This window comes from Strix aluco, chromosome 18, assembly GCF_031877795.1.
Source record: "Strix aluco isolate bStrAlu1 chromosome 18, bStrAlu1.hap1, whole genome shotgun sequence".
NCBI classification, from domain to species: Eukaryota; Metazoa; Chordata; class Aves; order Strigiformes; family Strigidae; genus Strix; species Strix aluco.
In genome coordinates this window covers 10,130,596-10,145,734 of record NC_133948.1, presented here as the reverse complement: position 1 = coordinate 10,145,734, position 15,139 = coordinate 10,130,596, and the positions used below count along the sequence as shown (strand labels likewise).

At 42.3% G+C, this 15,139-nt stretch overlaps 2 protein-coding genes across 3 annotated transcripts in view; both read left to right on the top strand.

Moving 5' to 3' along the window:
• TOP3B (DNA topoisomerase III beta) overlaps nucleotides 1-868 on the top strand; it is a 90,278-nt gene extending 89,410 nt beyond the window's left edge. The window contains exon 18 of the mRNA XM_074844003.1: nucleotides 569-868. Within this exon, the coding sequence (XP_074700104.1) occupies nucleotides 569-675 (107 nt within the window). The 3' untranslated portion in view covers nucleotides 676-868. The remainder of the gene's footprint in view (nucleotides 1-568) is intronic.
• A 3,792-nt stretch (nucleotides 869-4,660) lies between these two features.
• The window catches only part of PPM1F (protein phosphatase, Mg2+/Mn2+ dependent 1F), a 28,256-nt gene continuing 17,777 nt past the window's right edge, over nucleotides 4,661-15,139 (top strand). For both annotated transcript variants that reach the window (XM_074844006.1, XM_074844005.1), the window contains exon 1: nucleotides 4,661-4,933. In XM_074844006.1, the coding sequence (XP_074700107.1) occupies nucleotides 4,758-4,933 (176 nt within the window). In that variant the 5' untranslated portion in view covers nucleotides 4,661-4,757. The remainder of the gene's footprint in view (nucleotides 4,934-15,139) is intronic.

Here is a 15,139-nt window from a genome sequence, read left to right as displayed (position 1 = left end):
CAAAAATAATAAATGAGAATCTTCAAAAATAATAAATGATTAGTAGCTGTCAGATTTTCAAATTAAATCTGCAATAGCAAGACCACTACTTCAAATCTGTCACTCTTCTGCATAAGAGAATAATGCCAAGAGACATACAAAATGGAAATTATAAATATGAAGGGGAATATCTGCCTTGAGCGGTGATTTCCAACTTACGGTCTGTGCAGCCAAGTTAGTATCTTTTGGTCAACGGGCCCCAGTTAAATTAAGACCTCCTCTTGCCACTGGAAGTCAGATAGAGTACCCATGCTCTTCTTTTCCTCTGTGTTCGCATAGCTGATCATACCTGATCAAATACTGTTTGTAGTGTCTGCACTCCAAATCATCATTTCAGTGTTGGTTAGTTGTCAAAAGGAGGGTTTCCTTGTATTTTTATATGGAGCTGTGTATAACTGCTGGGTGCCACATTACAAAATCTAATTGTACAAATACATAATACCCTCTCCTTTCCTTCCATGTGCACATAGCTGATCATGTCTGATCATCCAATCAAGTACAGTTTGTATCATCTATACCCCCAAAACAGTTTCAGCGCTAGTTGTGTTTGGATGGGAGGATGCCATCGCAGTTTTACGTGGTGCAAAGGCTGCTGCATTTGAACACAGAATATGCAGAGAGCAACTTGACACATGATTCACTGGCAAAAAAAGGAAAGACAAGTCCCCACAAAAGGTAATGTACAACTCTGCTGTTTTAATTGGCACAGTGTGTGCATTTACTGAACAAGAACATAGACAAAACACCACAGCCCTAAGCCTGTTCCTCTGATCAAATGTTTATACAGTTACAGCTCAAACATGAACTGTGTTTTAATAGTATTGCTTAACAGACCCAGCGATAGGTAGAAGTTTCTTTCCATAGTTCTTGTTTGTTTGTTTTTCTCCTAAATATTAAGAGTTCTCTCTGGTGAAAACAAACTGTCTTTGCATGTGCCTTAACCTGGAGTAAGTAGCTTCTTTTCATGTTTTAAAGTTCATCTTGCTGTTGTGTCTCAGAGCCATAGATCTTAGCATAAACTATAATAGCTTTCAGGGTGCTTGTATTGATTCAGTTGTTCAAGTCCTCTCTTACCTCTGTAGCTGGCTTTGGTACACTAGGATACTCCTCTGAAAATACCTGTGTACTCAGCTAGCTTCTGCTGCTGTGTATAGCACTGGCTTTTGGCTGGGATTTCTGTGATACTTAGAGAGGGTGGCCCTGGAAGTGTGGGAAACCTGTCATTAGTCATTCTTTATGGCTTTTGAGCTGTGTGAGAACACTTGCTTCTTTCTCTGAGCATGCCTTTTATTTTGGCCATTTGCAGACAAATTTTCACTTGTAAAATCTCATTGCTGTAGTCCCAGTGGAAATAAAGTGCTGGGAACTTTCTCTCAAGTACTTAGAATGAGCCATTTATGTGTTTTGGCAGATCTCAGTGGCTCCCTTGTAACTACCACAAATGGCAAAGTTCTTTTGGATACAGATACATTACACAATCACACAGAATCATCTAGGTTGGAAAGGACCTTGAAGATCACCTAGTCCAACTGTTAACCTAACAATGACAGTTCCCAACTACACCATATCCCTAGCATTAGGGTAACTGCCAACAGTCATTTAGAACTGTTGGTGCCTATATCCTGAGGAACGAAGGCATTGGTTTTGTGCTGTACCAGCAGCCCTGGAAGCTTGTTCTCCCTCTGCAGCTGGGCAGCGCAGGGTGGCCACGGCCTGGGAGAAGGCTGCATGGTGCAGGAGGTGCCACAGTGGGCTCTCGGTGCTGTGGCCTGGCACACAGGCTGGTGGTGGCAGCTCTCTCCAGAGTGGAGTGGAAAGAATGCAGAGGTGATAAGTGCTCTCAGTTGCTACTTAAAACTTAGAAGTATGTTCCTGGGATTGCTTTGAAAGGTACAAGACAGCAAGAAATGTCTTAAAATGATGAAGTCCCTGGAAACATCTGTCTAACACTAAGGTGAGCGCTGCATGTCTCATGTCTACAGTTCTTAATGTAAAAAATAAAGGAATTATGGCTTGTGAAATAAATCTCTTCTACTTTCAGTTTATATTCCATGGGAAAAGCTCAGGGGAAAGCTTTTATTATTTAGGAAGTTACCTTTGAAATAGCATCATTCACTCAAGAGAGGAGATTGATTTGGCTCCCATAGCTGATGAAAGAATAAAAATGAATTGATCTACTTGATATGGCTGCACACTTGTCCCTGCTGAGATGGCCCTAGTGTGCCCCAGGAAGCTTGCCTTTGTCAGCCTGGGGAGATGGAAGTAGCAGTCTCACTGGAAAGTTGGTGCCAAAAGACAGATAGTGCAGTGCTCATGATTAAGAGGAGTATCAAAATATATATTTTTTAAATCTGATAATTATTTTTGTGTGGAGGGAAAAAAAAAGGATTGTATCTCTGATAGGAGCAGGAAAAGAATATAGTACAGACAAAAAGCATCTGTCTGGAAGTGATCAGTTGCCATTTTAGGGCCTACTGAAGGGGTGACTTCATTCTGTGTCTAGGGTTGCTCTTTCCAAAATCATTCAACTATTTTAAAACAAGCTTTGTTCCTGGAACTGCCAGTAGGGAGTGATCATAGCAGGGATGTTGCAGGATACAGGCTGCTATAGTTTAGCAAGGGAATACAAAGGGAAGAGGTGGGATAAAAATCTTAACTTTAGTGGCTTAGAAATCTAAAGACTTCAGCAGACTCTGTTGCTGAACACAGCTAACTTTGTGCCTGATGCTTCAATCTGTCATGAATCCTAAACTTGTGTTAGGTTCAGCAGGAGTTCAGAGCACTCTGATCCTTCACAAAACTGAGCATCCAACCACTGAATTAAAAGCCTGCTTAGATCAGTGTAATAGTGACCTTCTTTCACAACTTATTTTTATGGGGTCCTCTGAGTATCTCAGTATAAAAAAATAAGCAAGTTTTGAAAGCATTAACTGTGCTTCCTCTCTCTTTTCAGAGATCTCTTGCGATTTAAAAAAGTGTGAAGTATATTGTGTTTGCTAGCTTTTTCGCTAGAATGGGAACGGAACATGAGCTAACGCTCTGCAATAGAGATGTCTGAGAACGCGGAAACAAGAAATCAAGGTACTGCAAATGGTTGCAGCAATATTATTTCACTGAACATGTACTAGTGCTTCTGGGCAATGTGTTCTCTGTCCTGGCTTTGCAGCATCTGATATTTTATTCCTTCCTTCTCTAAAAATGTTCTATTTTATCCAGTTACCCCTGGAAGATGTTATAATGTAAGGACAGAATCCTTATTGCTCTCGTAATACCTGAAGTAAAAAGGTATTTCTAGCTGTGCATGTCACCTGTTCATGTCTAGATGTTTGAATGTTGAGAAGACTGGGAATACAAATAGCATTAAAGATGTTGTCTTTGGGGGATGAAAGAGTTTTGAGGTCTGTTTTGTTTTTTTTTTTTCCCCAAACTTGAACATTCAGGTTAATGTCTTGATAAAACTGTTTAATACTTCCTAAATGAAAGGCCCATGTTTTACGGTATTAAAAATCGGAAAGCCGGTAGTCAAAGTAATAAACTAGAGTCCTGTTTTTGGGAAAGACTTTTGCTGTTTCTTGGTTGGATGAGCTAAATGAATGACATTGTGCTTTGGTACCACGCTTCAGCAAAGTTACACTGCTACACAGCACAGCTCTGTGAGGCAAGAAGGAAAGGGGTTTTAGTTGATATGCTGTGAATACCCCAAAAATCTAGGAGCAAGGTCAGTGCAAGTATTCTAGATGCCTGTGTCCTACTAATCTCACTGGGGGTTTTGATACTGTATTATTTTGTGAGTCTAGGATTCAGGATTTTCATTCACTCTTTTCTTGGGAGATTCCAGTTTGGGACAAAGACTGTTCCATCTAGTTTACTGACACTCCCTTTTCTAAGCCAGAGGTGCTCTTAAATGAGTAAGAAAAGGTTATAGTTGATTGGTGGACATAGTTAACTATAACTAGTTTGAGACAAACAGGTCAACTTGCTATCATCTTCAAAAAGTGATGGCATCTTCTATTTTTGCCTGTGATAAGGTTTTAAAAGCTAGCACAGGTGTTAGCTTTGAATGAATTGTGCACAGCAAAAAAAACCTGGCAAGGCTACAAAATCAGGTCTTCTGAAGGCTTTTTTGATGGGCATTTTCGTGGGAATGGAAACAAAAAGGGATTGTGAGTAACAAGGGGGGGGGGGGGATTGTCTCGGTAAGTTTGGGAGAATTTCTAGGCTGTGCTCCCTTCCCCGCTGCGCATACCGCTGTGTGTGACCCGTCAGGGCGTGTAATTCTTTTATATAATAATGTGATGCGGAGTCAATTAGCGTTTCAGGCTGGCGGGGTGGGGGCTGCGCCCCGGCAGAGCTGGGGGGAAGGTGTCACGTGTCCGCCGACACGCCCCCCCCTTCCCAGGCGGCGGGGCGGGGCCGGGGGCGGGGCCATGCGCCTCGCGCCGGGGAGCGGGCCCCGCCCCCGCCCGCCGCCTCCCTCCCGCCCCGCCCCGTCCGGCCACGTGGCCGCCCCGCCCCCGCATTCCAGACATTGTTTCTGGCCCCGCCCCCGACGCCTGGCCCCGCCCCTGCGCTCTGCTTAAAGGAGCCGTCACCGCGCCCTCTTCCCCTCGCCTTCCCCTCCCCGGCCTGCCCCCAGGCCGCCCGTCCCCGCCGGCGCCCGGCCCGCTCCCGGCGAGGCGAGGCGGCGGCCGGGCAGCGCGCCTCAGCGCGGCGCCGCCATGGCGCTGGAGGTGGAGGCGGCCGGGGCTCCCCTGAGCTCTTTCCTGAGGGACTTCCCGTCTCCGCTGGGCCCGGGGGAGCCGCTGCCGTGGAGCTCGGCGGGGAGCGGCGCCCTGAGCAAGGCCGAGGTGCCGGGCGCGCTGGCCGAGCGGGCGAGGAGCCTCCTGGGCGGCAGGTGAGAGCCCGGCGGGGGCGGGCAGGGGGGCTGTCGCCGGCCTCCCCTTAGGCGTGGTGCCGCGCTGACAGCCGGGGGGAGCGGGGCAGCCGGGGGGAGCGGGGCCGGGGCAGGTGCCGGCGGCGGGAGGCGCCGCCTCCTGAGGAGACTTACCCGCCGCGGCCGGGCCCGCGGGGCCTTACGGTGCCGGCTGCTGCCTAGGGCTGCGCTAGGGAGACTCGCTCAATGTCTCCTAGAGAATTTTAGCTTTTTTTTTCTTTCCCTCTCTTCTTAATGTTTTCGGAATATTCTGAAAGATGGGCTTTTAATAGCGTGCTTCTGTCACAGGCCTCCTGCCGAGATCTGTGCCTTTGTAGTAATGTTTGTGTGCTCTCAAAAATATTTCTCTCCCACTCTTGGTGCATGAGAGATTAAATTACAATCCTGCAATTAGCGTGATAGGGCGATTCTTGTGGTAAAGTGCCAATAGTTTGAATTCAAGTCCCTAGGGGCACCTGTGTGGATCTACTTGAAAGTCTGGAGAGGGAGGGAGGGAGTCAGTGAGCTGCAACCTGCCTTGCAGGGCTGTCAGGCGTCAGAAGCAAGCCAGCTAGAAAAGTATTCAGTTCCTTTGTCACTCTTCCCAGCCCTCTTGAGTTGTCCTGGTGAATAGAATGTGCTTGTGTGGGTTTCTCAAGTTGATGTTTTCTCAAAACTTCAAGAATGTAGTCACACCACCACTGGAAAACACAGCTCTTCTTTCAGTGATGTTTCTGTCATCTCCTGATTTCAGGAGAGAAATTTTACAACCTTTGTCCTTATTAGTTTAGACTTTAACACTGCTAAGAATTTAGATGGGACTTACTTCTTCTGGCAAGTTAGTGCTTCACCAAGAACACGTTATCTTGCTCTAACCTCTTGTCTCCTGATGCTCTTCTCTCTTTTGTGTCGGCTTCTTGAAGCACTCCAGCAGTAGGGCTTGCATGTTCTAGGTTTTACAAAGTTCTTACCACGGTCTGCTTCATCACTGTGTTTGTTAAGAGTCAAGAACAGGGATGGTGGATGGTCTAAAAGAATCAAAGTGGAGAGCTGACTTTGCTGCAGTACTGGGGATAACTGGTGAAGACAGGGAGTTAAGGGAGACTGATTCTGTTAAGGCATCTGCTGAATGTTACCTGGTTACTAGAGGAATTTGATAAAGAGATAAAAAACCAGGTTTGAGTTACTTGTCTCTCTGGCTACTATCTGATGAGTTTATGAACACTGAATAAATACAGATTTTGGGGTTTTTTTTTTTTGTTCTTGTCAAAAGTGTATAGGTGGTTTTTATGTACTTAAATTGCCTTAAAAAAAATCAAGTTACTTCTATGCGTTGTATTACCGAGATGCTCCTGGACATAACATCATTCAGTCAAACCTAAAAATGAGAAATACATACAAAAAAATTAGTTTTTTAGGCTGTAGTTGAAAAAGACCCAGATGATCATTGCATTCCTTAGTTGTGCTTTGACTAAATTGTTCTTGAACAAAACACAGCTGTTGCATTCCTAAAGGTGATTGCAAATTCATCACGTGCACTGAATCTTTGAACTCTGTAGAGCAAGAGTGGTTCTGGATGAGCGCTTTAAAGAACAGAGTAATGACAGTCTTGAACAAATACTTATCAAATGGCTACCCTCTGCCACGTGGGCCAGGCTAATGTTTTCTAAAACTGTTTTAGAGAGGAACGTATGAAGCTGTAGAGATGTGGGATAGGTTCTTCAAACTTCAGTGATTTTTAAAACAGTATGTCTGAGTAACATACCTGTTCTCTAGTGGACATGTTAACAAGTGGAAGCAGAAAAAGTGCTGCTTTTGCAATGCTTTCATTTCACCTGTCACTTCTGGTGTTTACACAGAAAGGAGCCTGCCCTGTCAGAAGCTGCATTTTTCACATACCTGCCCTGCAGCCAGTTCTGATTAGACAGCCAGTTCTTAAGTCCCGAGCTGGCAACAAAACAAAATAAAAGCAGGGAAAGATCGCTAAAGAAAGTAAAGCAGAATAAAAGTGCAGCAATCTACTTATTTATGCTTCTTTTCACAAAAAGTACCTGAAAAACAGAAATACGTAAGGAAAGTGTTTTTATAATTTTTATGTCTGCCTGCAGGCAAAACAGTGAGGCAGCCCTCTGTGAAGCTTTGTGGTTGGGTGTAGTGTAGCATACCTGAAAGGTCAAATGTAGGGAACCCAGCAGATTTACAGCTCAGTTTTGGACTCCTATGATGAAGAAAAACCTCATTTTGCAGTTGCAAAAAGGCTGTAGTTTCCTGTTGGGTAGCATAAGTTCTTGCATGTGGAGGAAAAGACTGGTAGAGCCCAAGACCAAGACAGAACTCTAGTATTTTGAAAGTGCAGGCCCTCTTCTCGTAATCCATGTAATTAAGGACCAAAACTAAAGTCTCTGATTGTGTGAGAAGTTGCCAAACATTATGCTTTCTGTCCCATGTTTGCTACTGTGGATCAACTCAAAATGCAGTTTTTTCAGTTTTTTCAGTTCATCTGAAACCCTCAAATCCTTGATAAAATAGATCAGGGAATGTAAGGAAATAGGAGAAAGAAGGATACTAAAGGTTTTAAGAAAAGGAAGAAGGGGAGGGATGACACTTACAAGACATGTAAACGTTTGTGTAAAAGCTGTTGAAGATGCAGAAGTGATGCCCGATTAGGAAGCAAGTTCGCGAGAGGTCACTGTAGCTTAGATCCAGTGATCTGCTGTTGCAGGCTGTCACGGTAGCATCCCTGACACACAGATGGCAGCTCAGTGGAAAATAGGCACATTCAGATCTTATTACAGTATTGGTATAACCAGGTTTAACACTATGAAGACGTTACTGGATGTACCTTTCTGACTTCTGGCATTGATGCTTGCTGTGTATTTCCTCAGTTTGAGACTTCTCTAACACTCCAGCATTACAGAATGTATTTTACATGGTGATTAGTAATGATGAAGATCTGTAGATCAAAGTGTTACTGGGAATTGAGTTCGGCACACAGTTCTGCAGTTCTGCTTCTTATTTCTGCATTGTCAGATACTTCATTCACACCCACACAGATGTGTGGGTCATGCCTTAAGGGGCCCAAGCCAGTAAAGGTCCAACAATATCCTTGGCTCATGAGACAACATATGGTGATGTTTAGCTTGTCCTTCCAGTTGCTTGGAGGCAGAAACCTTTGTGTCTTTGCAAGGACAAGCATTTTTCCTCCACCACCAATCAGGATTGCTGTTGAGAAGAGTGGGGTAAGACATAACATTTGTTAGGTCCAACAAGGAGATTCTGAATGTTACTGCTTCTCTAAGGCTACACACATCTCTTACATGGAAGCAGTTGGGTATCTCAGGCTAACCTCCTTGAATGTCTTGATTAATCTAAAATGAATTATTTTAACAATCTTCTGCAAATGCAGGTAACAGCCAAACACTAGCTAAAGCAGCCAACCAACCACACTTGCTTCCTGGCAGGACTTGGGCTTAAATCGTTAATCCGGTGCTTTGCAGATGTTTCTACTTTGAATAATTAATTTAAATCAGTGGAACTGCCTGCCTTGTATGGAGCTAAATACATGCATAAAAATCTGACGAACTGGGGCAGATTTAAGTAATCTTGTTTCACAGAATGTTAATTAACATACACTTTTGGGTAAGAGCTATGTGCTCCAACAGTCTGTGGAAATGGGTCAGTGTGACTGAAGGGTCCATTAGTGACTTCCAAAACTTTAGAAATTAACCTGAAATTTTACTACCTTGTACTGAAACAGAACATGAGATGAAATCAGACCCCCAAATACAGAAATATCTCTTTCCCCTTGATAAGACCTGAAACTTGTATGACCATCCTGTGACATAGCCAAAGAACAATGTGAAATTCCTGCAGCCTTCCTGTTTGAGGAGACTTTACTACAATAACTTTGGCTTCCTGTTCTGCCTCCTCCCAAACGATCTGCTGTGTTTCATCTCTCGTTGCCTCAGCATCCTGTTTTGTGTCTTTGTGTTTTACACTGTAATGCTTACATCCAAGGTGTGGCCCTAGCATCTTATTTTCAGTATTTCCCTGCTTTTTAGAATAGTTAATTCAGCAATTCTGATATTTTGATGTTTCTTTTATGGGATGTAAGCATGGAGAGGGGGGGAAAAAAATTTACCCTACCTCTGGTTTACCCAATCTCTTCATAAAACTCCCTTTAGTCTCTTTCTCTGTGAAGAGTAATACCCTGTCTACTGTGACCTCTGCTTTTTAATAAATCCTCTAAAACTTCCTTATTTTTTTAGTTTGTACCATTTAGTGTATGTTATTGTAATGCACTAATACTTCTCATTGCTAGGAACATATTTACAGTATCAGTGATCCATTCACTTCAGACAGGAAAGTGAATTTCACATGTGATTGCAAGCAAACAAACTTTGTAGTTTTCATGGGACCAGTTGTGCTTGGCAGCGAAAGCAAGCATGGGAATAGCAGCAACAGGCTATTGGGAACACCAGTGTTCTCACTGGTTTATGATTAATAATGTTAGAATTGGAAGCCTTGATAAAGTTAATGCACAAGAGGAATGTGGCACTTCTGCTGTTTACTAGTTAGTTTAGCAAATGGTTAACAAACTGGCTCTGGTAATTTTGGGTGGTGGTCAAAACTACCTTGTTTTCTATTGTGTGTGGTTTGTCCACTGCTGCTTCTGAAGCTGATGGTGGGATGATGTTGCAGCTCACACTGTGTATGTGTCTGGATAATAAAGTTTTTGACAGTGCTGACCTGCCTCCAACTATATAGAAGCTGAACAAGCTGTTACTTTTGTGATCAGTAAATGGTTTACCAGAATACATTTCTTAATTTAAAACTCCCAGGGAGTTTTCCCTGTTACAAGATACTCTCAACAGTAATTTTGGGAAAGAATCACTTTGCCTTTAAAAAGAAAGTGTATGTGTGGGGACAGCTGCAATACAAGAATAAAAACTTGATGAAATGCCGAAAAAAAGATCAAATCTGTAATAATGGGGAAACTTTTAGGGCTGGCTTGCTGGTGTTTAAATCAGTTTCTTTGGTTCTGCTTGGAAAACTGCAATTGTCTTTCCCTAGGATTTGCGTATTTTTCTCTCCTAATCTGTGTGAAACACCCTTTCTGTTGCTGTTTGACTGGGGCATCAAGATAAGAAATACTCAGTTTTGAAACAACAGGTTTGGGGCTCAATTGAAAAGTGTCTTTTGTGAAATTAAGCCTCTCCTGTTGTGCTGTGTGTTTTTTCTTACTGCTGAGAATGAAATGGGAGTGGCAGGTGACTCTCCATTGCACTGTTCGATGATAAGTGAAGGGCCTGAACAGATGGATTCTGGATTCTAAAGCTACTGCTTCTGGTAGTTTCAGAAGAAAATCTGGGAAAAATTGCTTCATGGAAAGATGGAAACATAAAAGACTGAAATTCTGTGTGTGGCATTGTTGATATATTTGTTTTGCTTCCATCCTGTTCATCTACTGTAAAAACTTGATGTCATTACCACAAGAAACAACTTCCTACGCATCGTAGGATGTCAGATGTTCTCTCCTTCACAGATATACATTTGTACTTTTCTGGTCACCAGCACCCTGGGAACTCTGGGTGCTGCTGTAATAAAAGCCAATGCTTAGAGCCACTTGAGTGGAAACATTCTGTAGTTGATTATAAGAATAAAAAGGGTGGAGGGAAATAAAAGTAGCAGATTGGGGAAAAAATACTGAATACAAGCAGCTTCTGTTGATGAGGAAACTTGTGACCTGCTATTATTCTAGCAGTATGAGAGGATCTTTCACTTGCTAGAGAACTGCTAGCATTTGCAGATCTGCACTAAAAACGCTTTGCTGATATAGCTGTAACGTGCTAGAAACACACACCCGAGTTCACAGTGACAAACTTCGCTTCACTGACAAAGCTGTGCTCGATGTGATCTTCTGGTGTTACAGAGCCTGGGTAGCAAATAAGTGCACAAATATATCTTTCCTTCCATATAAGTCAGCTGCAGCTAGTTATGTTAGAAGCTTTTGCTAGCAGATATTGCACCTCTTCATTCCCCAACATATGCATATATATATATATATGCATATGTATGTATATGTGCACTCTGAAAGGGAAAGAGGATCATACAGTGTGCTCTGGCCTGCAATACCATGGCTGTCTTGTTGCCATGACTTTAGTAATAATACCTAGAAAGAATATCATGCAACCTTTTTTCTAAAAAAAAAAAGAAAGGTGACAAGGGATCAACGAGTTAGCCAATACAGTTAGTATTGTGCTTCTCTTTATACAGAGATTTCCTGACAGTACTGTGGGAGAATGTGTGTGTTTGGAGCGGTGGTATGTGAATTATTTTCCTTCCAAAAAGCATAAATAAAAATTCAGCAGGCTTTGCGTAAACACTGGGTGTTTGGTATGTCCTGGTGAGGCTTTGTACCATTCTCCACCAGGTTACACAGAGCTTGCTTCTCTCTGTTCAAAGTGCTGACGAGCAGCTGTTCGGAGTCTGCCATCTGCTGCACTACTCTGCTTTCTCAAAGCTGCTGTAAGCTGTGGGCATAGAGCACAACAGAAAGTCTGTCATCTGTTTTCAAGCCTTTGAAAAAAGTGTAGTCATAGTTGAGGCTCTGGCTGAGATGTGGTGGCCTGACCTTTGATGCTCTGGATGCTTCCCACTTGCCCACAAAGCTGTTTGCCAGAGACTTCTGAATATACCCTCTTAAATTTGAGGGGGAGAAGAGGTGGGGGCGTCTTTGAACTGGTGACTTTGTTTGCAGTACTCCCTGCAAGTGTACTGGGGATTTAATGACCCAAATAAAACCAAATAAGAAGTGATCTTGCTAGGGTTTCTGCTTCCTGAAGGAACTTCTGTATACCCTGTCTTTTCTTTCTGAAGGCTGATATATTTAAGGGGTCAGCAACAATCTTATGGTTGATCTGACAATCCTGAATACACTGTGGCTGTGATGGCATGACAGCTGGTCTTTTAAAGTGAAATAAAATAGAGAACTAAATTGTATTGCAGAAGAGAAACAACATGAACAAGAAGAGAAGTAAGTTCTGTTCTGTAACTCATGCCAAATCTAAAGTATGCAAAATATCATAATTGCTTTCTACTTCCCTGTGTAACTTCATTTTGGCCCACAGGTATGTATATCAACACAAGCTCTGTACAGCTCCTTTTAACAATACTGTATGTGTCCAGTATGGGATACTTCAAGGAGGAGGATGGCATATAAATTTAAGTGTGTTCTTTATTAGCATAAATACCACTTTACTCTTTAACTTACTACTTTTATCTATCCTCAGGTTTTTAAAATGAGGCTTGTATTTTACCATGAAGTGTCTGGAGGATATGAACTCCACGCTCCAGCCACTGGTGATCTGACTTTAGCTGATGGTGAAGCTACAATGCCCCATCTGCACTGTTACAACACGCATTAATTCTTTTAAAATATTTTTTTATTGTGGTCAAAACACACCCTTTTTGTTAGCAAAGAAATAGCCTGTAGCAAAGAAATTCTAAGTCTGTTTACTACTAGCCTGTGTATACTGAAGCTAGGTAATTAGTGTTGCATGTGTCATAGAAATGGGGCTGACGCGTTTCTTCTAAGACTCTCCTAAGAGAGGGTAACATCCTTTCCACGTAACGCACCCCGCCAGCTTCCTTCATCTCAACACAGTTGTTTTCCCACTTAAGAAATGGCTACAGTATTTCTTCTGATTCATGAAGACTAAATTATCCTTGGTTCAGCCTGTCAGCAGGGTGTCTTGGGCTTCTTTGAAAGGAAGATTTTAACAATAAGTGGCATTCTTCTTTGCTTACAGAAAAGGTTTGAAGTCTGTTATGGTAACTGCACTGGGCTTCTACTTTTACACTGGTTGCCATAGGTACTGTGCCTGCTTTCCAGATACTCTCTAGCCAAGTGAGACCTTGTAGCTCTCAACTAAAGAAGCAGTCCTTACTCTAATTATGTATTTTGTTAACTCTTGAGGTCTCAATTTAGAGGATGAAATTAGAACCAGTAAACATCTAAACTGAATAGAAGATACCATTGCCTTGGAGCTCCATTTACCTGTGCTTCAGTAAAAAACAACAGGCTTACCAATATGGTAGTACTAGTATTAACAGTCTATAAAGTAACTGACAAATAATGTTCTGTTTGAAACTGAGGTTGAACTAAATACGTAGGGTCATTTTTCAGGCTTTTATCTTTTGTCAATGTGTCAGAATCAACTGCTCAATGTTGTTGCTGGCTACGTAACAAATAAAATCCCAATAAGCAACCATTTTCTTTATAGATTTGCAAAACTGGAGGGGGAGGAAATGCATAGGAAGCAAAGCTGAATGAAGTGTATCAGTACTGAGGAATCTCGAATTTCCTTTTTAGTAACTGGGTGGCAATCGGAAAAAGTTGGAGGATGTGACATAATAACTCGCAAACCTTTTCTTTGTTAAAGGCATCCTGTAAGCAGAGGCTTATACAGGACTTGTGAATTATAGCACTCAGTACATTGCCTTTTGTTTAAGCTTCTTTTTATGGACTCAGTTCCACAAGTCAGGGCTCTGGAAGGCAGACTAGAAAGTTTAAAATCAAAGTGTTAAGCCCTTTTCTGATACCAAGCTGGAAACCAAGGGTAGATTGCATTTTTCCTCCAGCATAGCAGACAATTTCTGAGGATGACTGAAGCAGGGGCTCTCACTGTGCACTTAAATGCATAGCAGATTCACTTAATGTTTTTTGTCTCTGTTCTTGGAGCTGAAACCTACTTTAACTAAAGCTTCTGACTTTCAGCAGCATCAGTTACACACCTGACATTGTGTGTCTTGTATTTTCATACTCCTTTATTTTCCACCTATAAGAGCAAAAACAGGAAGCAGGATTTTTTTTGGCGGGGTGTCATATCCATTTCAGATATTTCTTGCCTGACCTTTTAAAAGGTTGTTTGTTAGTGTCAGAGTGATTATAAGCAGGCATTATTACTTTTAACTTGAGTAGGAAAGCAACTCACTCCCCTAAACATATTAGCCTTAAAAAAAGAACTAAAAAGCCAATTTCTGGCTTCCCTTGATGTGATATGACTGCAGCTAGCACTGAAAGGACTGCAAACATGTTGCCATCTATTTGAAGTACCAAAATGACTCATTAAAGTAGGCCATCACTGCTACAGAATGCGTAGCATAAAACACGCTTCTGTTAGCAGCCTGCTGACTAACACAATGCTTTCTGTTTGCTGCCGCAGGAGGTACTCGTACACGGCTGTGAGGATATGACAAGGCCTCTCTTTTCAGAAACACAATGGCAAAATGCATTTCAGCTTGTTGTCACTGGGATCTAAAACCTCATGGTCTTCCCCTCCCTGCTCTTCTGTACGCACAAAACCAGTCATCTCTGTTGAACACCTACACAGACCAGTTGCTTCCACCATTTCTTACTCTCCAGCCAACCAGTTTTATGCAGGACTTTCTAAATGTTTCCTGGCAAAACAAAGTCTTGTGCTTGACTTCTGCAGGTGCATTAATGTGTTATTTGCTTTGGTTGTATAATTTGATACTTTGGGTATCAAATGCTCCATGAACAATGGATAAAATGCTTTTTATGGACGTCCACGCTTATTCTTCATTGTGCTCATAGAAAATGTCTGGAATGCATGTTATGTACTGTAATTGTTAGTGCCTGCCATGGAAATATAGTGAATATAAAAGAGTTATTTTCTAGTAGCCCCATTTTAAAGTTGGATGGGGCTTATTTGTTTACAGATTCAAAAGCATTATAGCAAGTATGTTCTTCCTATAAAGCACGTAGCTTGCATAAAGCACTGAGTAAAAAGTAGAGGGTGAGTAGCTCGTGTAGCATTATTGTCTAGGTGCTTACCTAAAAGCTGCAGCTGAATCACAAGTCTTGGAGTCTTTTCTTATCCTAGTTCCCAGTGCCAACTCTGCATCTTCTTTCTGGATGATTTCTTTGGGGAACTACCAGTTAGGAGTAACTGAGTATTAAAGGGCTGTAGGTTAGTACTGAGCATGACTTTTCTTGTGGAGGGAGGGGAATTGGAGTCTTAAGTAACCTGTTTGGAGATCTGTGTGTACGACAGCGGAGAGATCTCGATACTGTCTGTGGTGAGACAGTTGACTGCAAGCAAGAAATGTTGTGTAGTGAGTAGAAACAAAATGTTTGTGTTCAGAGGCTAGAATTGAAGGTAG